Source organism: Contarinia nasturtii, unplaced genomic scaffold (assembly GCF_009176525.2).
Source record: "Contarinia nasturtii isolate CC-2019 unplaced genomic scaffold, AAFC_CNas_1.1 Cnas_scaffold_1964, whole genome shotgun sequence".
NCBI classification, from domain to species: Eukaryota; Metazoa; Arthropoda; class Insecta; order Diptera; family Cecidomyiidae; genus Contarinia; species Contarinia nasturtii.
Window position 1 is genome coordinate 75,155 of NW_022199294.1, and position 25,840 is coordinate 100,994.

General features: G+C 34.1%; 2 protein-coding genes across 6 annotated transcripts in view; both read left to right on the plus strand.

Moving 5' to 3' along the window:
* The window catches only part of LOC116347614 (cadherin-87A), a 127,499-nt gene that overhangs the window by 68,996 nt on the left and 32,663 nt on the right, over nt 1–25,840 (plus strand). For all 4 annotated transcript variants that reach the window (XM_031778289.1, XM_031778290.1, XM_031778291.1 and 1 more), the window contains one exon: nt 13,394–13,599. In XM_031778289.1, the coding sequence (XP_031634149.1) occupies nt 13,394–13,599 (206 nt within the window). The remainder of the gene's footprint in view (nt 1–13,393; nt 13,600–25,840) is intronic.
* Nucleotides 21,764–23,635, plus strand: LOC116347615 (UDP-glucuronosyltransferase 2B15-like). Of its 2 annotated transcripts, none has more exons than XM_031778295.1 (4): nt 21,764–22,029; nt 22,091–22,969; nt 23,037–23,202; nt 23,279–23,635. In XM_031778295.1, the coding sequence occupies exons 1-4, from the start codon at nt 21,789–21,791 to the stop codon at nt 23,577–23,579; spliced, it is 1,587 nt and encodes a 528-aa protein (XP_031634155.1). In that variant the 5' UTR covers nt 21,764–21,788; the 3' UTR covers nt 23,580–23,635. The 2 variants fall into 2 exon arrangements, with proteins under 2 accessions (XP_031634155.1, XP_031634154.1); XM_031778294.1 differs by having other exon boundaries at nt 23,273–23,634.

Consider the following 25,840-nt stretch of genomic DNA (forward strand, 5'->3'; position numbering starts at 1 on the left):
CGTCACGTTTCATTTCTCGAATATTAAATTCATTGAAATTACAATTCTCTCACCTGGCGAAAGACGTTTTCAACTCGTTTGCACAAGCAAATTAAAGCGAACGAACAATTTGAACAATGATTTTTTTCATCTCTCGCGCAAAATTTTCGTTCAAAAATTAAAAAAAAATGTTTCAATTCCATCATTTATTCACAATGTTTAATAACACATTTTGCAAGTTTTTCTTTTAAAATGTTCACATTTTTTTGCCTGTTTGTCAAACGTGGTAGAGCAAACGCGATAAAAAAGCAGCGTGTCAAAAGAAAATGTCCTGGCACCGAGGTTGACACAGGAAAACAATGATGTCAAAAGATGGTTCTTGAATGGAATCATTATAACGACACAAAATAAAAGCATCGAATGAAGAAAAATGGAATTGTGTTGATACAAATACAACACAGTTTTACATGGCTCTGTAGCTGTTATTCAATCGGGTGAGAGACAAGTCACTAGAAAACAAGCAGCAATAACACCATCACTATAAACAAAGACACTCAGCACAACGGAAAATACATTAGCACACGCAGCAAGAGAATAGCTGATCTTTGTGGAAAAAAAGCGAACGCTATTAATGCCTGTTGTGCGTTTCAGTTTTTTGTGCTGTTTTTTTGCTCTTTCTCTCTTTTGATTTTGTTGTGTTTGTTGGTGCTGATGCTAGCTGTGAAAATATCTTTTCTCTAGGTCTGTTTTCATTGTCACTCTCTCTCACACACACACACATACACAGGCTTTCTCTGTTTTATGCTGGATGATAATAGCTGATGATGGAGGAAAATTCCATGGCCGTTCACATCGCGCACTGACAATGAAATGTTCACTATCATAACACGAACGACGACGACGTTTAAACGAGCTTTTCGTCTAGCTGCTGGTGCTGGTGCTTATTCAAAAACAAATTATGGCATCGAAAAAATTGCATTGATGGCGAACATCGTCAGACATGGTTGTAGCTGGAAAAAAAGCCATCCGCTCGTAAAAAACATCATACAAATATGTTTTGAATGAACTTTCGGCTTGCTTTTAATTAACATTTTGTGCAAAAATGTCGAATAAATGACGCCACGCTGGTTATTTTGACTCTCTCAATTTAATTAGAATTGTGCCAAATATATTGACGTCCGCTCCATTTCTTTTCGACTGAAATCTCGACACTTTTTGCGTATTGAATTTTTGAGATGTAATCAAGCAAATGCAATATAGCATTCGCATATATTTAGCTGGTGATTCGATAAAAAAAGCCATTTTTTTCGATGAAATTTGTATCGACACAAGGACAGGGAAATAATGGCTCATCTGTGAGCGACAGCACGAAAGGAGACAATATGAATTGTCAAAATGCATCAGAATGGTAATTCATGTCTCTCTGTGAATAATGATAGTGACAATCGAACATGCCGTTCCGCTATTGCTCAAAGGTAACGAAACAGAAAAAAAAAAACGAAAAAGATGAACAAAATGTGAAAATCATATTTCAAAGGTAAAAGCGAATTCACTGTGCACACACATACATCTACGTTCACTATACGCTGCCACCTCCGTTGCATTGTGTTCGTCATGATAAAATGAGAAAATAATCATAGTGAGCTATGAATTATAAAAAATGAAGCATTCCCTTCATTTCGTGCACATTGAATAAAACTTGGTGTGTTAGCGAAGGTGAAAAAGTGAAAAAAAGAAATTCGAATCATGTTCACATTGAAAAATTAAATTTTCCTCGCAGGTATTTGTGCTTCGTGCAGTTCGGACTATTTGCTTCTTCGCCTTTTTTTATTCAGCACAGCTCAAGTGATTCTCTCTATCTCTGCTTCGTCGGTTAGTGTTGATTTGGTGGTGTGAAAGATGTTATGTAAATTATCTACCCATTTGCAATAAGGCCGACACACTTGTGATCACTCAACGGGGAGAGAGTGCCAGCTTCTCACTGATATAATAAATTTCAATGCAATAAAAACAAAGACAGTTCAGAATTTCTTTAATTTCCCGTGTTTGATAACCTTTTCTTCTGTCATCTTCGCCACCATCCTTTTTTTGGGGGGAGGGTGGTAATCGTGCATGTGCGTCTTGGCAAATTCCTGTTAATTTACGGTAGGGATGGCATCGTAAATTCTTCCATGTCTCTCGTAACATCCTTGCCATTAATTTTCACTTAAAATAAGCACACTTTAGACTACCTTCATCTAAAATAGCTGACTCATCTAATGGAAATTCATACTCATGCTGTGTGCCCCCACACAAAAATAATTGTACCAAAAAAATATTTTATAAAATGAAAACCAAAAAAAAAAAGAGAATCATTTAAATGGACCAAATTAAAAATGACCAGCTCAAGAATTTGAATCTCTCACGCATTTGTTAATGCCAAATACAATGCTAATTTTTTTGTCGGTTCGTCTCACGCCTTCTTGCCCATTCACACTAAAGAGGTGTCCATATAATAGATGCGCCGTTTTTCTCGGGCATTTTGCTATCCCAACAATTTTTTTTTTTTTGTATTTAAGAAGGATATGCTCGTTACAGCAATTACAATGTTCCATCGCTGCTGTTGGTTAAATGCTAGACAATTTAACACTGATCTCCCCATTTTTTTCATAGATAATTTCGTTGGGTGGCTAAGAACAGAGCGAACAAAAACTGGGCTCCAAACGAAATATATAACCAAATTACATTGCAGCATGACTCTAATAAAGGGCACACGGCATTGAATTACAAAGATAGTGTTGACAGCATAAAATTAGCGTCTTTTACGGTTTTTTTTTCCAACGCAGTGGATAATTATTATCTTTTGAAATTCCAACATTGTTAGTCCAGCGATAGAGCCAAGAGATCTGCATAAGTTGCATGCAAAATTTGCATCAACAACAGGTTGTGAAGTGGTTTGGCATACATTAAAAAGAGAAAGAGAGACCGAGAAAGAGCGAAGGTGGCACACAGAAAGTGAAAAAGAAGTGAGAAATATAAATATTAAAAATGGTGAAATGAACCACTTCATTGGTATATAATGGAAAATATTCGTTGCATATTGCAAAGAATGTTGAAATGAGTTGCTCACGAACGATACGCGACTGGATTGACGAAAGGTATGCAAACGATGCAGTTAAATTTTTTGAAAAATGACTACCAAGTGCATAGCCATCGTGTGCGCATGAAAATAGCAATATTAAATTGTTGCTGCTAGGGGCTTGGGTAAATGCGGCCAAGGTAATTTTAAGCACATCATTAAATATCATTTTTGATAAAAATGAATGAAAACGAGAGAAGAAAAAGCAGTCGAAAAAGGAATGAAAGCGATTTTTTTTTATCAGTCCAGCAGGCAGACATGCTGCGTGACTGAAAAAAATGACGAAACGTCTTCTTTTTTTCTGGAATAATTTCACGTCGACCATTATCATATGTCCCGTTTTTGGCCGCTGGTTTTATTTTAATTTTCTAAAAAATGAAATGCGGAAAAATTAGCTTTTTATTTATTAATGGAAAATCGTCGTTGTCATATGGTTTTCCGCAGCTGGAGCTGATTATATATTAGCTGCATTTGAATTCACATAAACAATTTAGTTGGAAAATATATAAACATACATAAAAAATCGATCAAAGTGAAATTCAATAAAGGGAATAATGTAACCGCTCAATTCTTCCTATTATAATTCACAAATAGAAGCTTTCCCGGAAAAAAATCACCCACAGAGTATCAGTTTAAAAAGAAATGCTGTAAAATTCTTGCAAAATTGGAGAGGATTCTATTGACCAAAGTACTGGTACTTAACTTTGATTGATGATACTCTTTTATGTTTACATTTTTCAAAGTACTTGTTCACATTTTTTCTATTGCCAAGCAACATGTAAATATAAAACTGTAAATAAGCATGCATTGTACTCGAGTGCCTTTCATTTTGTTTATCAGAAGTTTTTTGATTGAAAATCCGTCGTATTGAGATGCCAAAATACAGTAGAAATCGCATTTGACTAGAAAAAATGGAAGAAAACAGAATAAAACTTATTCAATTTATAGTTTGTGTAGTAAGAAACGATGTATGGCTTCATTTCAGACATTTTTGATCCGAGAAGACGACAAGAAGTCGCTAGAAAAAGTGCATATGATATTCATGTGATGATATAATGAAAAGCATCAATCTTAAAAGCTACTTCGATATTTCGGAGCAAAAAAACAGGCGAAAGAAAGAAATTGAATTCGAACATGGTGTATTATTGTGAAATCAAAATTGTAATTTCATTTTTTTCAAATTATTTTTTGTGTACGTGTTCGTACTTTTGAATGATTTCATGTCAACGGGAGATATGCGATCTAATGAAAATGGAATGGAACTTTTATATTGATCAAAGTGAATATAGCATTCGTGGCTGTATAAAGTGACTTCGAAAGAGAAAATGAGAGAAAAAGCTTGAGTGCATGCCACTTACGAAAAAGAACGGACTGGGTAAAAGTATATTTCCAAGAATTTTTAAGCTTTATTTCCGACTACGTCATCATTGTTCATCCCTTTCAATCGCTCTCATTTTTTCTCAACTTTCAATGGTATCATAAATGACTTTTAAGTGCATTTTAAACTTACCAAGTACTTAATTTGATCTTTTCGTTGGTGTCATCTCAATTTTCCTATTCTAAAGTTTCAAAGTATGCTCAACCGCATTGGTTATTCTTCATTTTGCTTGCAAACAATATTTTGCATATTCATCTGCAAGTTATAATTTTATGCGTCAAGTACAAATATTTGTTTTCAGTGAAGAAAGCATTTTGTATGTATAGTCATTTTTCTGTGCATCCCGTGTGCCTGTGTGTTCAATTTTAATTTGAATTTCGTTTTAGTGGTGCGATGGAGATGTCAATGTGATAATATGCATTGTCATTTGAATGCAATTTGCAATTTTCTTTCTTGCCGTCGCGCCACATGATGATGTAAATGCGGAACCGTTGTTCCATAGTTTATTGTGTCGTTGCTATTTTCATTCTTGGCGGCTAGTTGATTAAATTTTCATTGTTTTCGATTTTTCCATTGCTCAAAATACATCGACAAGCACGATGACAAGACAAAACGCTTTTATTTTAAACTTCGTAGACGATCGACGTTTAACATAATAATAACATTTTGAATGAGATCTTCTTCTGTATATGCGTTTGTGCTTCTTTCTTTGCAGCGGTACAAAAAAAATCGATTTACGAGAAGAAGATTTATGTGATAAAAATCGGAAACTTGAATCGTGCAAAATATGAAGACAGACACAAAAGCAACAACAACACATTTACAATGAAAAACCATAAATTTTCATTGACCTTTTTTTTCGGACGCACAAAACAGTGTAATAATTTGCCGAGATTTTAATTAACGATATATATCGTTTTTCGGCGCACAATGGCGTTGTTCACTGTTAACCAATTTCACTTAAAATTACAGCCTCACAATGCCCCCCTTGAAAGTCTTGAAGGCATTCATTGTATTTTCCATTCGATCCTTTTTTTTCGTGCATTCTAGTATTTGTTGTTGGTTCCGTTTTTTGTGCTTTATTTCCCATGCAGACAATGTTCATGTTTTATTTTACATATCGACAATATAATCTCGTCATATAATCTATGTGCAAATTTTGTTGTTTTTGTCCCATTCATCGACAGAATACAAAAGAAAAAACAGACTCAAATTATATTCGATATGAATTTGACTTACATATAACGAACGACGAACGTTGAGTGAATAAATATAAAACCCACAATAAATAATCACCCAAGTAATTCTCGAAGCGTCAATAGCGAAGAAAAAAGAATCGGCAGAGGTTTTTTTTTTTGTTTACATTTTATTTGATTTTTGCAAAACTCCGAGCCCGAGAGGTTTTTATTTGCCTAGCTTGTTTCCCACTGATGGACTCACTCACGATAACGTCCTTTTTAAACTCGGAACAATTTATTCAGTGCTATGAATGAATACGAGAAAAAAGATCCAAACATGGAATCACATACCAACCATGTAAAACAAAGCGTACCAAAAAAAAAAGCGTTCCCAACAAATGCCAACATTTGAGAATGTTAAATCGAAACGAACCAAAAATGAAATTCCAATATGTACGAGAAATGCTGTAAAATATATATACACCCTCGTCCATCGTCAGGACGAAACGAAAACGAAGTGGAAAAAATGTCCGAGGAGTGAACGTGGAGAGAGAGAGAGAGAAAACGTCGAACATCCAAATAAAGACGTTACAAATTTAACGCTCCCTTGTGTCTGCTTCAAATATATTGATTTAATGCGTCCCGCTCCTTGAACATGAACTAGATTTTCGTTTTAACGAACTTATCTGTTCGCATTCGTGTTTCATACAGAATTGCTGAGATTGGACTCTTGATCCATGGCAAAAAAAAATTGTTTATTTTTTTATTTCTTCGATAGTTCGTAACAAAAACATCATCATCAACAACAACAATTCGGTCAACAACCAATTCTCAAGCCAGGGCTTTCGAAGCTTCTTCTACATTTTGTCCGGCGCTTTTTTCCGCTTCTTCGTCGTGCGCTTGCTTTGTGCAGAAAAGAACCATAGATGAGATCCGATCACAAAACAACAACTCAATTTGTTTGCTGAAAAATAAACTTTCCACTCGCATACACTCGCTTGCATGAGCAGTTGAACATCAAGCATTGAAAGCAAAAGCCCATGTTACATGTTCCAGGGGATTTCAATTGCGGTGAGAGCGTTTGCACATTTCGCTAATGGAAAACGCTAAAAATTTATTTAAAATCGGATGAAGTTGTCAATTTGTCTAATGTTTGCTAAGTATATTTAATAGATGACACACACAGGAGAGGGAGGAGGGAAGAGAGAGAGAGAGCACAGAGCAGGGATGGGGAAATAGGACAAATAAACGATAGCTGTAAAACGACAGAATATAAATACATTGAAACTAACTCCCTTTCGTTTAGTGAATATCCAAAGGGAACTTGAAATACTCATAGATATAAATTCGGGATGACGTTGAAACACACACACACACAAGTTTATGTTAAAATTACTCTAATAACATGAATGGCAACTGTGTTTGATAGTGATAAAAAAATCTCTCGAACTGCCACCGTACAAGATAAACTAAGGCACATCAGTGTCATGATATCTTAAGGGCTGATGTGCGCGACAATGTTTTCTATGGTTTTCTGACAGTTTTTTCTTTCTTTCTCTCACTGTTTTCCGATTTCGCATACGAAATGAGGCTATAGGCCGAAACGACCAAATGTAAAATACACAATGATTTATGCAAACAGTCGTGTCGTTTTTCTTCCTTCGTTCTTATAAATTCTTTGTCTCGCATATACACACTCTTCAGTTATCTGACCATTTCTTTTGTGAACTTTTACTACATGAAAATGCGACAAGTTGACGAAAAGACCAAAAAAAAAATGTAAGAATGTGAAAAGAAAACATAGATGCCAAACCAAGCCGAATTATACACCTAAATGAACATAATTTTTGAGCAAATTTAAATAAATTCCGTTTTCTTATCGTATTTGTCGTCATTCGATCTTTCTGATTGCTTCAGCATGCACAAAAGAGAGGATGAAAAAAAAACGAAAAAATAACGTTGATTGAGGCGCTGTCCTCGATCTTCTGCTACAAGTGAACTCTTGAAGATGTATCACTTCAACTACATACATTCAAGAATTTGATTTCGTCGAAATGGATTTTTGGTCATTTTTTCGATCCAAGAATACCGAACATTGTTTGCAGGTTGCCAGTGTATGACATGAGTTCATCGAAATGGTTCCTATAGTAAATGGTCATTGAGTTGATTGCATTTGCAGGAGAGAGAACATGTTTTCGACGGAGCAACAACAAAAAAACTTGCATCGCAAACGTATGTTGCTGAATGGTTGAATAAAAATGAAATTTTTATTTGAATTTCGCCAAACGTGTGCAAATATTCGATCTCATCTGTGTGCTTTTTTTGTCTTGCTTCAAATGTTTGCTGTTGCTTCTCATACGAGTTTATTTGCATTTGCAAAAGTTAAAACGAAAAAAAAAATGTATTTCGAGCAATTTTCGTCGAAACCCGATCGGCATTTCCGTTTATTCCAATGTTATTCATGCTCATGACGAAAAAGGAAAAAAACGCATGAGCAACGGAAATCGTAAAATCGATGGAAAAAGTTTAGATAAATATCTTTGTGCCTCGACCCAAATATGGTGGCATGCGATATTTCAGCACTGAATCATTGTTCCAAAATTGCATTCATATTTTGGATTTCATACGAATTTACTGTACATAATACACGAAAATTTGCATATTTTCCGTTTATAAGTTTTGTGAAATTTGGGTAGCATTATGTGCAGAAAAAAAGGGTTGAATTTAAGTAAATGCAGAATTATAATGCAGTTGTTACTTTCGAACGTATGGATACTCAACGAGTTCCAGTTCGATTCGTCTTTGTTTCCGACATTTTTGTGCCAAACGGCCAACTGACCGGAATCGCGCTCCGCAACAAATCGAATAATTGACCAATCAAAAATATTCCAGAAACGTAATTTTCTGCTGTCATCCATGCTCTCGACCCGCATCGAAGCGAGATATTTGAGATATTTCCCGGTAAATTTTCAGTAATTAACAGTTGATATACATTCATTTTACCAACATTTATAACGATGCAACGTATTTCCTATTTGGTTGAAGTCTACTGCTGCAAGGCAGTTTCCGTTTGTTCCGTCCTTTTCTGACCCACAAACGATTTATTAAACCGTAATTTACATTTGATTCAAGCAAATCGTATAAAATTACAAGAACCTTCTCGCCGTGCCAACAAACAAAATTGCAGCACAGCTAGCAACATACTGTTCTCGGTAAAAACAAACAAGCGGAAAATGAAATTATCTACAGAGAAATTGGGAGATGGAGGACAGAGATGGCCTGAAAGCTTCAAAGTGCAGAGCGAAAATGTTTTTATTTGTTGATTTTACACGTTCCTAAGCTTTTGCATTTCGTGGGAACGTGACATTTTTACATAATTAGTTCATAAAATAGGCATATTTAATTCTATATTCGCATGTGTTTGCCCTATCTATAGCCTCAGTTTTTCACTCTGTTCTTTTACGAGCATTTGAACTTTTTATTCTCGCACAATGGCAAGCAGTAGATAATTGTAATTGGTGACATGTTCTGTACATGTTAACTATTGAATTGGCGTTTCGAAGCACACCCATGTGTGCGTGTGCGCGCAGATTTTTTTTTCAATTATGCCAAATGTTTCGTCAACAATGAGAGAAACGTGCAACCCATTGATAATATGGTCGCAAGCAAGCAGAATAATTGCAATTTTGTGCCAGCACCGACAAGCAGGTACATCCAGTCAAACCAATGTAAACATGGGGTGATATCGGCTTTGGTTGCATCGGTGTATGCAAGAGGTGAAATCCTGTAAAAATTTCATTCGATATCAACTGGCACCCATCATTTTGAAGCTATGCTCAAGTATTTTGTTTTCTCTCCGAATTTACTTTTTCCTGACCAAATATGATGCATGACAATCGCATGGCAATATTTACAAAATTGAATGGTAAACATGTTGAAAACCACTTCAAAAAGCATCCGGTCAGCAGAATAAAACTTTCGGATTTCATTGAAGGCAACCGCGGACATAGTTAAATCATGTGTGTGCGTCTCTGCTGTTTGTGTGAGAATAATTCTCGGTATTCTGTTGATTCAAATGGAAATGTTTTTAATTTGCAAAGGTGGTGGTTGATAATACCATGAAGTGTATTTCTCGTAATGTTTGCCAATGCCATTTTTATCCGATTGCAATCGAGTTTGTTTTGCATTTCCTCTGTCAATAGATTTGTTTTGTGGCACTTTTCCTACTTCTCTTCTCCTCTCTCTCTCTTTCTCTCTCCCTCTCCGCATGCCACGATTCGTTTTCACATCACGTCAACACACTAATCTGTATGCTTTGAGTTTGCATACGAAGTAGTAGTGAAGAGTTCAACACCAAAAATTGCTTTAATGTTCACTATCACACAGAGATGACTTACTCTCCTTTTTGCTCTCATTTATGTGTTGTTCTTATTTATATCATCTCTATCATTGTCATAATGTTTCTCGCTAGTGTTTTGCCAAGTGTTCAAAAAATTGGAGCACGGAAAATTCATTCTCATTGTCGTGCGGTGACACAACCAACTTATTCTCATTCCTATTTTTCTTTTCGGAGGGTTTTGCGTTAGGCAATCTGTACATGTTTTACTACTTGAAACTTTTTTATTGCTTTTTGTGTTGTTCATTTCGGTATGCATGATTGTCTCCTTATGCCATACTCTTTAATTTCATTTCGATGGTTGAGCGCGTCTATCATTCATTCTCTCTGTGTCTCCTTCTTCCATGCGTTTTGAATTTGTTTCAAATGTTGAGCATATTTTTTTTTCTTAATTTTTTTTTTGTTGCCTCAATGGCTCTCAAATATAATGCAATATGTAAATGTTCTCACACCATCAAATGATACTGTCTCTCAGTCTCTCAAAGCGATGTCATCGAACGATTTGTCGACTGTTTCCGAAGCACTTCATGTCTGCCACTGTCTCCGTTTTCTAAACGGATACAACTACTCCTTCTTATTGCTTTTGGTTCAAATTTTTTTGTAGTGCGACTAACAAGAACCGTAACATTCTACAATACGTACTCTCCAAATTGAACCGGCAACTGTTACTCCAAGCTATTTATGAATACTGACTACGAATCGGAAGTAAACTTGAATGATATTTTTTTCTCTGCTGCCTTCTGCTTTTGCAAGCAGACTCATGACAATTTTGTACACATTTGTTCGCCAATGTACAACAATTCAAATCCGCGGGCATCCACAATATTCTCTCTTTCAAAATCTTACTTCTTTGCTAACCAATTTTTTTCCCCGAGGGTGCAACACACACCAACCATTTTCTCTGCATTCAAATTCTTGGATTTGAGCGCTATGTTTGCTGTAGATGAATTGTAATTTTGCGGCGTCGTCGACGACGATGACATCAACGACACAACGGTGGCGGCGATATCTACATTGCCAATGTTTTGCATTTTTGCAAATCGAAAAACATATAACTACTTTTACAGTTACAATTATGTGTGCTGGGTTGTATTGCATGTCGCGTCTATCGTCTGTCTCCTGTTGTGTGTGTGTATATGAAAACTCCATTGTCAGTTTAGTTTGAATGAGTTTGATATGGTGTTGCAGCCGAGCATTTTGCAATTTTATGGTGGTGCTCAGTACGCGTGTACAAAGAATCAACCGACTGAAAAACTTTCATGCACAATTTTCCCATTAAATTTCTCATTATTGCACATCGTTGTGCGGACCATGACTGGCAAAGAAGTTCGCTTTCTTTTGCGAACAAAAAAAAAAGAACACAACAACAACATAAAAGACGACGAAACGATTTAAGAATTTAACAAGATTTTCTTAGCTGAAAATTCTGTGCCATAAGCACCTGCAAAGCATTCGATTTCACGCGCCACATAATTTTCAGGTGCTTTTACATTGAACTTTTATATTGACAAAATCAAAATTTGTCGCGCCAATCACGAATCGTAAATGGAAGTTTTTGTGTCATCGAAGTTTTCTTTTTCAAGCAGATATTCTTTGACGAAGAGAATGAGAAAATGTTCAATTACTCGTTCAATTCAGCGACAATATGAATGGCAACATTTCCTGTGCAACGGTCGTAAATAATAATTCATTATCCCACGGCTTCATGTTTACTAATCCAAAATAATAAAGTGAATCCCATCATTCAACGATCAACATTCATTAAAAGCTGAAATATGTGTTGTGAATTCAAATAACGTTAATCAAAATGAATTTGTTTTATGTAAATGAAACGAACCAATTTCTGTCATTTTCCATTTTAATTGGATCGAAATAATTAGAATAAAATGAATCTACACAACGAACGGCAATGAAAACAAACGAAATAACGTTGAATATGAATGACGTAAGGACTTTTGTCGTAATTCATGCCATTGCGTCAAGTCTTGAAATGGTTTTAGCAAAACAACTTTTCGTTCTCTCTGTCTCTCTCGCCCTCGCATAGCATTCTATTTTATTCTCAGCATCAAACGTGATGAAATCCGTTCTTAAAACAAATTCTCTTCTTTTGTGATTGTATGATTCAAGAAATGGTTCCGAATGTAATTAGCTTCCCATTGAAATGTGTTCAGTTCGCATCAGATTTTTCGGTCACGTCACTTAAATCGTCGTTTTAAAGAAATAATTACCGTTCACGTACTCAATTCGCATAAATCAGCCGATCGATGTTTGAAGCAAAAGAACAACCCCATGCCATTTAACGTGTGCAATGCATTACGGATTTTTTTCACGTTTCATCGCTAAATCACCAAACCAAATGACATTCAAATTTCCATTTTCATGAAAATCCATGTGTAAGTGACGTAAATTTTATTTTTGGAATTTGATAAAATGCTAAAATTATGTTATTCGCTTCTACAAGAATTTATCGGTTCAATATGGTTTTGACACTTTTCTACGATAGTTCGTATACGTAATTGTTTGCCTTTAGATGCGAGTTGGATGTGACTTTATTGATTCATAAATAATCATTGAACTGAATAAATTCGGTATTTTTGGAAATGCTTCGAATTTCTTTCCAAATCTATGGTTACATAAGTATAAAGAAAAAATTCAATCTTTTGACCAACTTAAATCAGAAACGGGAGAAAGTTTGAAGGAACTAAAACAAATAGTAAAACTTTTATTTGATTTTTAATTAAAATGATGTCGAATAGAGAGATAATTGTCATTTTTTTTAGTTTTCTGTTAACCTTCTTCATAGCTATGCTAACATATTTAACTTTTCGTCGTTTTATAATCACGCAAGCAGTAGAAAGTTGAATGCATTGCTTCGTTTTACTTAACTCAAATGCTGTTCATAAAAACTTTGAGCAATTTTTTTTTATTTCGCCTGATAAGTTAATGTGTTTTACCTGATCTCTGATTATCTGTAAAAGCAAAAGGAGTAGTATAATGATGAAGAAGAAGATATAAGAGATGAATTGAAATATTTGTTTTGATTCTTAGGTTGATTTTCACACATCAAATATGAGGAGCTTCATTTTAACGATAAAAGTTCGAGTTTGAAGTGCATCTATAATCAATATGAAAATGCAAAGTCTATATAAGATGAAATAGAAATTGATAGTGTACTCTATTAGTTTCAAGAGTTTACACAAATTTCAAGCGTATTTCAAAGAGTTTTTCTGCTAACAAACATTGTTGAATAAATATACATTCTCTTTTTCCCGCACATTGAAAAACACAAACTTTATTCATCAGATTGTTGATTGCATCTCTATTTTCAATCTATGTTTTATCAGGTCGTTGCAATTTGCCGCCTATTTTCACAGAAGACATGAATAATTTAGCACTTTCCGAGGCAACACCAGTCGGATGGATTGTTTATACATTGGAAGGATATGATCCGGAAGGCGGTGAAATTACTTTTGGTTTGATTGGCTCCGAAAACTTTGCAGTTGATCCAAAATCAGGCGAAGTAAAAGTCATCAAGGCACTCGACCGTGAGGTAAGTACAACATGCACACTTTTATTTACCACATATTCAAAAGCGACAGAGATTCTTTTTTTCTTTCCTTTGTGCGACCAACACGCGTTTGGAATTATTCCAAACCAATACTAACATTAATATTATTATTTCATTCCATTCGGAATCGAAAACAAAAATCAATAGCATCTTCAACGAATTTCAATTGAATAAAAAGATGTTGGCATCATTATAGAGTATTATTTTTGTTTAAATAACAACAACATTAACACAACCCAAGATATGGCATAATATTAAGAAGTGTTGAAATAATTTTCTAGAGGGAAAACATTTAATAAAAGGGATTTTGCAGTTTGTGTCGAAAGTATTGTTCAAAAGTATTATTATTTTGAAAAGTCTAAGGGATATTCTTCGTTCTTATCGTTCAATGTGAGAGAACACAATTAATAATTCCCCGAAAAATATAAAGAACCAAAGTTTCAGAATATTACAGAAGAAGTTGTAGCTTTAAATCTGTTATGAAAATATTGGTCAACCGAAATGTTGCCTTAAATTAATTTTGGAACGAGCCTTGGATATAGGTAGATGAATACTTGGTAGGTAAACTGACCCAAATCAGTACTTAAATTTTGGTTGGCTTTCAGAAACTTTTGTACATAATGTTTATCTATTTTTCCTGATGCGAATGGCAAATAATATAATGCCGTTCATAATCTTGGTCGGAAAGTTTTATGAAAAGCAGTCTATTGCCTAAAGGTGCCTATTGAAAATTGAATAAAATGTGTTAGTTTGTTGATTTTAAGCGAATGTACGAGATTGAGATAATCCATGGACAAAGTTAAAACGATGATAAATGATGATTAAATCGAAATTGTAACCGATATTTCGAAATATGATGGTAGGGTAAAACTTGAAGTGTGGCATCGACGTACATTTTCGGGCTTTTAATTGTTTAGATTTGTGATTTGTTGAGCATAATCAAAACCAATCGAGAAACAATGTTTACAGTATAATGCTTGTAATGTGTGTTTACAGCAGCAAACCCCGTGTCTAACTATGAGTTTTAGATGTGCAGAAAACATCCATACATACGAAATACCGCCGTTTTTTACAGTTTGCCATTTTATTCGTTTAATAATATGAATTTAGAATGTTGATGAAGCATACCAAATGCGAACATACATACCCAAATGCAAAACCACGAGAAATTAACAATGTTGTTTATATAAATGCTGGTAAATGTAATATGAGTTCGGTTAAAATAAAAGACACACACCAGGCACACTCCCACTTGAATATCTACGCCAATTTTATGTGGAATTTTCACCGAAAACCAATTTTCACATTGTACACAAGTTTATTGCGAGAGAATATACACTTCTCCGTTTGTAATTTCCTTTGCTACAGTTTTCCTGAAGCACCGCATCGTTTCGTTTGGCATAAAATAGTTATTTGGGTGTTTTAAATACATTCAAGTAAATGAAAAAAAAAAAACTTTTACCATACCTGCCGATGTTGATGTCGGTCTGATGGCTATTTTCTAACAATTAAATATAACATCTCTATACATGTATATAAATGGTCGAAAATCCCTAAACAAATAAAAAAACAAAACTAAAACCATTCACATGTGTGTTATCGCAATTTGAAATTCCAACCCTCATTTATGAAACTATCTCTTGTCGATAGATGAATGTCTGAATAGGTTTGTGTGCGAATGAGCGTTGAATTAGTTTGAAAAACATGCCCAAACCACATCGTATGGATGTGGATATATTAATATGAAATCCAATGTTAAACGATATACAAACATTGAACGAGAGAAATTTGTGCAAAATGCTCACGTATACGCACTAATAATTTCAATCGAAATCTAATAAACGATAATTAATTTTCCACACAATCCTTGTTGAATGTGCGTGAGCTGGCGCTTTTGCTGAACGATCAAAATGATTATTTCGACAGAATGATGAAAATGAAATGTGATTAACAATAAAAATGAAAGCATCAACAGCAAAATGAATGTGCGCGTGTGCATATCACAAGATGAAGCATTTTATTTGGCCCTAAAAGCGATTTTTTTTACACTGGATTTGGTAAAATAGACCATCTATTCTACAAAATCCAATTCGGTTCACTTTTTCATGTGAATATTATACGATTTTAGAGATTGTCGATTTTCCATTTCACACATCCAATTACGCTGGTCCATGCGGTAAATACGCTCGATGTGGATTATTCCACAAACATTGTACATTGTTAAAATATTCGTAATGAATGTAATTTGAAATTGAAATGCAGAAAAAAAAAGCACGAGGCTCACATCGATACTTGGATGCGTTGTCCGTTGTTTTGTGTCCTATACAATTTTATATAGCTAAGCCCATCGCTTTGATGTAAAATACATTTCGTGCATCCGGAATATTTGCATGTGAATATGGTGCACGTGCGTGTGTATGTATGTGTGTGTGTGTGTGGATTTTGTGTCGCTACGATTTTGCAAAACCATGTACAATCGTACATACTTTTCCACAGGCTACAAGCACCGATTTATCGTTAGATAAACTCGAGGTATTTATTTTGAATGTTCTCTATACACATCTGAATTTGTGTATGCCAGAGGAAAATGTGCGAGGTATGCGGAATGATACGAGATTCGAATAAATAATTTTCGAAAATCAAATTAGTGAAACATTCAACAATAAGAGAAAGAGAGAGAGAGAGGAGTAAAGAGGAGAAGAGAGTGAGAGTGTGCGTGTGTGTGTGTGGCCCAAAAAGATATGAACCAAAAGTGTGAGCATATGACAACAGGCATCGGCAAATGCCAAAGAGCATATACGTTTGACGATAGCATAAAATGTTTATTTGAGAAACGGGAATGATGATTGTGTTTAGGTGTGAATTTGTTCAATTATCGTATTAGGCAACCTTTTGTGAGGGTGCGTGATTCCTTTCATTATTTCGCATTTCTCGCTCTCTTCTTCGCCCATATTTAAAATATTAATACGAGTGGGACTGTATTATCAACAATTGGAATTTGATTAGAAATTATAGCAGAAATTATGATTGAAATCACAGGCGACGATTAGAATTGTCGAGATTTATTATTAGGTCAACGAAAATTCATCTCAATAGCATAAACAAAGAATGGCATCTTTTCACCCCAAAGCCGATCTCCGTCTCGGTATGGAATAAACGGTGAATGCATTCATTAGCCGGTGTTGAAATCGGACGATTCCGAGTATACTCATTTGGTATGTCCATTTGGATTTTCAATGTATCTGCCACGGATCAAAAAGGAATTTATCCTGGCCTCGGTACAATGAAATGTGACTAATTTGGGCTTGATTTTAATCAAATAAGTGCTCCACATTCAATGCATACTGATTTTCATGCAAATTCAGTGCGTATGCGCGCACTGTACATTCTATGGTCACACAAAGTATAGATTCACCTTTAATTTTCAAGTGCCAAAAATTAGGTACAACACGAAGCGATACACATTGCAACTCTGTTTGTAATCATAAATTATGCTTTTCAATTAGCGCGGTGAGATATTGCTTCGAATTTTCCATTCGCATCCAGATCTAAGGGCAGGGCTTTTGCATTCCGTGTGTGCACTCTATCTCTCCAAAATACGGTGAGCGGTTAAGTGAGCCACTGCCATTGCTGTGTTATTATTGTTGTTATCTGTTTTATAGCAATTGCAATTTTTAATGCCGAGAATATGAAGTGTTTGCCAAGCACTGTGGCGCTCGCACGCATAACTGGCATATATCTTCATTCCAGGAGGTTCCGTTTGTATTTGCATCCTATGATTTTATTACGATATTGCAATTTCCATAATAAATGCATGATTTTTGCAAAGTTGCCACTTTCAAAAGCAACCCACATATATAGACATACACTATCTGTTGTCCTATACCGTCTGTATACAAGCGAACATATGCTCGACAACAACAATCTACACTAGATTTCCATTACCATCAAGGCGATTACATTTTTGGTGTATTATGTGTTACACTGCGTCGCGCTTCAAGTTGTTTATTCATAATTATTACAAAGTGCTTGGCATATGATTTAGCGCTTGTTTTTAACCACTAATTTTTGCTGATCTTTTCTAATTTATTTTCTTCGTATATGTATACATTCATTGGCGATGTTACATTGAACAATATCGATGTAGTGTCGTCATCATGAATATACTACGTGCAATATGGGTAACATTGTAATCATCATCATTTTCCAAGCACATGTCATGCGAAAATGTAAAATTTATTATTCAAATATTTTATGGCGCTTGAAATAGTGCCAAGTTCGTTGCCGATATGAAATTACCTATCATTTTGCAAACATCGATCGAGTTCAATTTAAAGCATACAAAGTATATTTCATCAATGCTATTAAGTGAACTATTAAAATGTCGTATTTATGACTTCATTTTGAAGAGTGGCACCGATTCTTTGGTATTTTTTCAAAGAAAAATCGACCACATTAGAAATATGGTGAGATTGGTCATTAACAGAACTGGTTCAGTATTTAGATGAACATTTTCAACTTTAGAAGAACATCATTAAAATAGTTTTTTTTCGCCAAATGTCCACTCTTTTAAATATTTCCCTTTTCATCTCAAATTGTAAAAAAAAAACGAGAAGATTAAGCAAAATATCCCATTCTATCTAGTGTAAACCGAATCTCCAAAAAAGTTAAAAGATTTTCTCATTCCATTCGAATCAAAATGGATTACAAATAGTAAATCGAGAGAAGAAATTTTAAACTTCGCCAGGAGGTATTCTCTCCTGGTCACAAAGTTTGTGACAGTTTAAATCGTCTTCATTATCAAATATTCTCTTGATAAAAAAATAATTTTATGCATAATAATTGATATTTAGCTGCATGGTAGATACCAATTATATTTTTCGAAATTAATTTCTACTTCAAATTACTGTTTTCATTTTTAAAAATTCGTTCTCACAATTTAATTTTACCCAAATGAATGTTATTTCCAGACATTAGGTTTGAGCTATGGATATAGCGGCCGCTATTTCATAGGTGCTATTCATAGGCGCTATTTATCTCGTTTTAATGCATTTATGCATATTGTGCGTTATTTTCTACATCTCTCTCGTACTCACATTCAAATGTACAAAAGAATAGTAGGCTATGATATTCCTACTCGGTGTTACACACAGCACACGAATTAAATAGCGCCTATGAATAGCATCTATAAAATAGCAGCCGCTATATGCATAGCTCGAGCCTAATGTCTGGTTATTTCACAATTACACTGCCCACTGGGTGGCCTTGTAGTGGTGTTGTAGTAATAACTATATTCATTGCATTTGTTAAAATTATTCCTGTTATAAATTGGGTTCGTTGTAACTTAAAACACTGTAGCTATATTTTATCAAAATTTATTGTGTAAAAACTGTTACTATGATATTTGTAACATTGACTTACTAAATGGATAAAAAAAAGCATAGAAAGTTTTGTACGTGATTTAGTTTTTGTATCGGATAACAATGTTAGCAAAAATAACTGCTGTCAACTGGTGTTTGGTATTATGAACTTGGCATACATTTTTTCATCATAGATGTTCATTCATTCCAGTTGCTAGATGCAGTTATAAATATTTACTACCCGGATTAAAAGTGTTACTATGCAATGTGCCATGCATACAAGCATTGCCACATACAGAGTAGAGTTTAGTAGTTTAAAACAAACTTTAATGCTTTCTTCTTCACATATAAACTGCATTATATCAATGAAAAAGCTGTTAGCCATTAATTTTACTCTCAATCTTAGGTGTCTCAAGTTTTAAAATCAAAACTATCAAATCCTGTGAAGAAGGAAGCTTTTTTGGCAATTATTCTTCAATTTTTGCTGCAGGAATAGATGCATTTTTGTAAATAGTAATTTTTAATGATAATATTGCTGACTCAAATGAAGAAAATGCGCACAAATGAAGAAAATGAACAAATTAAACATTAACGAATAGCAATTAATCCGATTTTCATCTGAAATGTTGTTTATATATAGCTCTTTCTGAACGGTGTTTCTTTTTCTAAGGTAAAATTGATCGGACATAAACTTACTTGCAGTAAAATCAACAATTCAAAATGAACATTTATGTTGAGCTCTAGAGATTATTCCTTACTTTTGCTCGAATTTGAAGAGGATAAATTTAAGCAAATAATATTTGGGTTGAAATAAAGTTAGAATGTAACAAATTCTAAAATTGTGTCCCACTAAATTGCTAATGCTATTAAACATACTTTTTCCATTTATTTGAGTGCAATTTATTTGAATCAATTTTAAAATCCACATCAATAATGTTATGTGTAGAGTAAAGTAGTATTTTGTAAAATTACAATTTGACATTTTGATTTGCAAATCTTTATAAGTAAAACGTGCAAATGAATTTAATTTTTGAACATAAATATTCGATATTTACATTATATATTTCTATGTCGTGTTCATGATTCCAAAATCATTGATTTACTCTTGGCTTTTATTGCGAAATGATTACAGCCAACATTACGAAAATTATTCTAACATTTCCATTACTAGTATATTGCGGCTCTATTCTGCTTTTATACATTTCGAAGTAAATAGATTTTAAAAGCCTATTATATTCCCATCGATTTCAATGAATAACTTTTAGTGCATTTACATTTAATTTGAATATTCGATTTATATGCATACACAACGAACCACATGATGTTACAGTTTCGATTCAATTGACCAAAAGCCAAGGAAAATTCCAATTCGATACAATGTCAGTTGCAATGTCAATGATAACTCAAACAATTGTCTGGCGTGTCAAGTTTTATTCGTTCATAATACACACTTCATGTGCAAGAAATCTAATTGTTTTATGTGCAATTGAGTTTATTTATAGGTAGAGAGTTGTAAAGCAATCTTGAATTGAAGTAGACCTGGCTCGTGATTGCAATTGCGAAACTTTTCGATAAAATTGTTTACACAAAATGGAAGTTAAACATCACATGTGCGAACATTCGACTATACATCCCAGTCTTCACATATCACAGATCCACTTGATCAAAGTGTATATTAGATTTTGTGCAATCTGAGCATATTGGAAACTGGATGCGATTGTGTCATTTTACAACTGCCATAATGTTCAAACAGTGATATGGTAAAACGACTCCAAAATTTGGAGTACAAATTCATCTAAATCGAGATATGTCTTGGATACCCCGAATTTAACAATTCCGTCAGAAAATTGCCGTCAGAAACAATGTCAATCGGATGTATAAACAAGAATTACGTACATCGTTGCTGTCGCGTCCATAGAATAGAATTAATATTCCATTTCAAAGCTTTTAAATATCGCATTTACATGGTGTTATTGAATTGCGTGTAAATTTCTCTACCTCGTATTCCCCGGACCCAGACAAGTAAAAAAGTATTTGAGCCGTCTTACCGTGTTATGGCTTGCCAAACATTTTTGCTCAACTGCGATAACACACTGTTTTTTGTGTTCTTGAATAAAATAACATCAAAATGATTACGATATTGATTTTCTATTATAAAAATTCTAGGGGAGAGAAACCAATGCTAGTTTTTCTAGTTTATAGCTAATTTACTAGTTTATTGCTTGAATAATCTAATAATGCTAATATTCCTTTATGAAATTGCTAGTTTTCTAGTTTTTTGTTCTGTCAAATGGCAATCAAATGATTGTACTGACACAATTTGACGTTTTGTTGTTCAGACATATTTTTATGTGTTTTGAATAATACACTTATAATAGTGAAAATTAGTTTAATTATTCTTTTTTTAACACAAAATCGTGCATAAAGTACTTGTTTCTTACAATAGTCGACTTGTAAAATTGGTTTAGTCACCAAATCATGGCACAATATCAAAATGGCGGATCAAATAACTTTTGCTAATTTTCCCAGTTTTTACTTGAAATATAAAAAACTAGCTAATGGTTTCCGTCCCCTAGTAAAAACTGAACAGAATGTTTTGAATTTTAGTTACCGGATGTATAAATTATTTTATTTATAGAGTTTGACCGTATTTACAATGTTTTGCGGTTATGACTTTGTTCACCCATTACTCACATTACTTATTCAATTTTTTTTATTATAATGTCGCAACTGAATCGTTTTAATATTTCAATTTAATTCGAAATCAGTTCAAATGGAACGCTCGGTGTGAAAATACAAAGTGCTTTCAAAATGAAATCAATAACATTCACGTTGGTCGTGTGTATTTTATTTGTACCAATTAGATCGTATAAAATTTTGGGTGTTTATCCGCTTCCATCAAAATCGCATTTTTACATCGGTCATGCGTTAATGGAAGGATTAGCGAAAGACGGTCACGATGTAACAGTTATTTCACCATTTAATGTGTCGCATCCGCATGAGAATTACCGACACATTTTGCTCGAAACATCTTATGAATTATTTCAAAAAAGTAATTTTCATCTTTCACTGTAAATTCACAAGCGAGACTTACACACACAAATCATTTTCAGAATATGCGAAAAACAATTTCCTGGATTTGAGTCGTTTATACTTCTGGGATATGGTGTTAAAATATTATCGTTTCGGTGTTCGTTTTACAAATATCACATTTTCCAGTGCAAACTTTCAAAAGTTTCTTCGTACCGAGCAGCATTTCGATGTGATCGTCATTGAATCGTGTCTTCAAGATGCACTATATGCCTTAAGTCAACATTTTCAAGCGCCGCTGATTGTGACAACCGCCAGTGGCGCAACAAAATTTTCAACCGATCTAGTTGGTTCGCCAAATTTTCCATCTTATATTCCGCACATCTACACCCATTACACAGATCGCATGACATTTTGGCAACGTATATACAATTCGTTGTCATTTTGGTTTGAAGATTTGACGTTTCCCATTTATTTCGCACCAAAACAGCAAGAAATCATGGAGAAATCATTTACAAACGCCAAAAATTGGCCATCACTTGAAGAGATCAAACGAAATGTATCATTAGTGTTGTTAAATACACATGTAACTTATGGCACACCCCGACCGTATCCACAGAATATGATTGAAGTTGGTGGCATACAAATTAAATCGGATGTTGATCCATTACCAGTAAAAATTCAACAATTTTTGGATGAAGCAAAAGACGGCGTCATTTATCTTTCACTTGGTTCAAATGTTTTACTTACAAAATTGTCAAAACATCAAATAGATGCCATTTTAAATGGATTTTCTGCCTATCCAAGCACAAGACTGCTTATAAAAAGCGACAAACATTTGATTATTCCATCGCACAAGCAATCGGATGTGTTGGTCGAACCATGGTTTCCGCAACAATCAATTTTGGCACATAAAAGTGTCACGATTTTCATTTCACATGGCGGGATACTCAGCACATCTGGTAAAATGAACACTTTTGAGCACTTCAATTGATTTTCGAATGGTTCAAAGAATTTTATTGATTACAGAAGCCGTTTATTTTGGTAAGCCAGTGATTGGGATTTCAGTTTTCTTTGATCAACACTCAAACATGCAAATCGCACAACAAAAGGGCCATGGCATTAGCATTCCGATTGATACATTAAATGAGGACAACTTTAAATCAGCCGTCAACACAATTATGAAAGACTCAAGGTTGGCCACAATTGTGTATTTATGAAACATAATCATAATAACTTTGACAATAATCATGTCGTTTGGACAGTTATAGGCACAATGTGAGACTCTCTTCAGCCAGATTTAGAGATCAATTGAAATCACCACTTGAAACGGCAATGCATTGGGTTAAACATGTGGCCAAAAATAAGGGCGCTCCATATTTGAAAAGTGTTTCGGTTGATTTACCATTTTATGTTCTCTACAATTTGGATGTATGGGCTTTTATTGGTGGTGGCTTTACATTGATTATATTTCTCATTGTAAAACGTGTTAACTCGTTCATAAATAGTTTGAAATTCAAACATTTGAATACCTCAGAGAATATCTTCATTGATAAACTAAAAGAGTTATAATAAAATGACCAACCAATCTATATTCTAAAACAAACAAATCATTAAATTAAATTACAATGCAGATCGATAAATGTTACAATTATAGACTTACTAACTGTATTCAAGTAGATGTGCTTGAATTCATTTCATGTAAAAAATTACATATTATTTTACGTTTCAATCTATTGGTATTTGATTATTCGAGCTATGAATTTGCAGATTCATTGATACACTATGAACACATTTTTTAGATCTACTTATTATTATACTAATACATGATGATGACACAACAATTTAAAAATCTTATTAGATAGTATTTGAAACGAATAATGGACTGGTATAACTTTAATATCACGCTATCAGAGTATGATTGGCAATTTATCTCAAAATAAAGTTCAATATGTGACACACTCATTACGGGGAGGCATATGGTACTCGTTTAAAGCCAATACGACTTTTACTACCCGTATTAGAAGAATTCTTGCTTCGTGTACACTCGGCACATCTTCGCTGCTTAGGCGAATATTAGCAGTAGATTTCACTGCGACATGGTCAAAAAACATCAAGTAGCCATATGTAAATGTTTCATTCTCTTTTGTGCGAACTTTCCTTGACTGTGTATGGCTGTGATATCCCCCAAAAAACGTTTTTTTACTTTTCCGCACACCTAGTGTAGGGAAGGTATTGTATTAGGCCAAAAAATTAAAGTCATCCCAAAACATGTTTTCTATGCATATTTAATGTAGAAAACACGATTGGAGATGATTTTGGGGCATAATAATGTGCATCGCTGTGTGTGATGTGTCCTGTGTCCTGTGGCGTGTTGCCAAAATGTGTTAACACGATAATTCCTCTTCCAAAAACTCAATTCAAATTCTGACTTTGCAGGATGATTTGGGACTACTAGGAGACGTGCTGATTAGTTTTTGAGCAATATCTGTTGACCGGTGTAATTTTTTTTGGTCCGAATGGAGTACCCACAATCCCACATCCATACATTTTTGATCATTTCTCAACCATTTTGGTGACACGATGGTTTCGTGCTCAGACATGAAATTCAAAATGTGACTTCACGGGATGATTGGGCACTACGAGGAATAAATCTGGTCAAATTTTCAACGACATTGATTGATCGGTGTAAAACTTAGACTCTGAAGAGGCACTTATGAGAAAAATGCCTTAAAATGATATTCTTTCAATTTGAACGCTGAATGAATGTGTAGTGGGGGGAGAAACCCGAATCTGATGTTAGTTTTAAGATGCAATCAATTTTTCACACACTTTTCATACAAAAATCCACAAAAAGTTTCATTTTTGTATGAAAGACTTGCCTTTGTGGTACCGTAATGATCTGAAACTTTGAACAGGCTATTTTTTGGATTGAAATTTCTTTAAACTTGGTGTGATTATTTATTTTGATAAGAAAATAATATTCACAAGTTTTCACGGTAATTTAAGTTACTGCAACCATACAAAGACCACGATTTCAGTTTATTCCCAAAATTTCGGTTCCATGCGGAAAAGTCAGCTTGCGTACGTAAGCCTCTTTTTTTTTTAAATAGATCTTAATCTCTCCATTTAATAAAATAAACCAACCCCCCAATAAAAACCAGAGCTCGCATATCGCTGACTTGTCTAACGAACCTTGTTAATTTGTAGCTATAAATTGTAAACAAAAATCAATGGTTATATTGAAAATGTTTGCGCCCCCTTTTTTTTAATAATACCAATAATCAGCCTTATATCTTGTTCGCTTCAATTGTCGTTGTATTGTACTTACTTTGTATGAAGTAAACTATATCAATATTGGTTTTCTATAAATTTTGCATGAAATAAATTACTGATTGCAGTGTATCGTTAACCGTCACTTCAATCAGTTAGATTAACTCTTCTGAAATGAAACTATTACAAGTGTCTTTAATATTGTGTTTTCTGTATCAAAATGTGATCAGTTACCGAATTTTGGGAGTTCTTCCCGTACCATCCAAGTCACACTATTATATCGGACACAATCTTTTGAAAGGATTGGCCAAAGAAGGTCATGATGTGACTGTGATAAGTCCATTTCAAGAGAAAAAATCAATCAAAAACTATAAAGAAGTGTTTCTCGAATATTCTTGGGTGAACTCTCGCAAAAGTAATCTATTTGAAAATTCCATGTTGATATTCGCACATCAAATATATTCAAAATCTATTTTGTGTCATTTATTATGTATTTTAACCTTTTGTAGTCATGGCAAAAGATAATTTCGTGGATTTTTCGAACATGCACGTTTGGAATA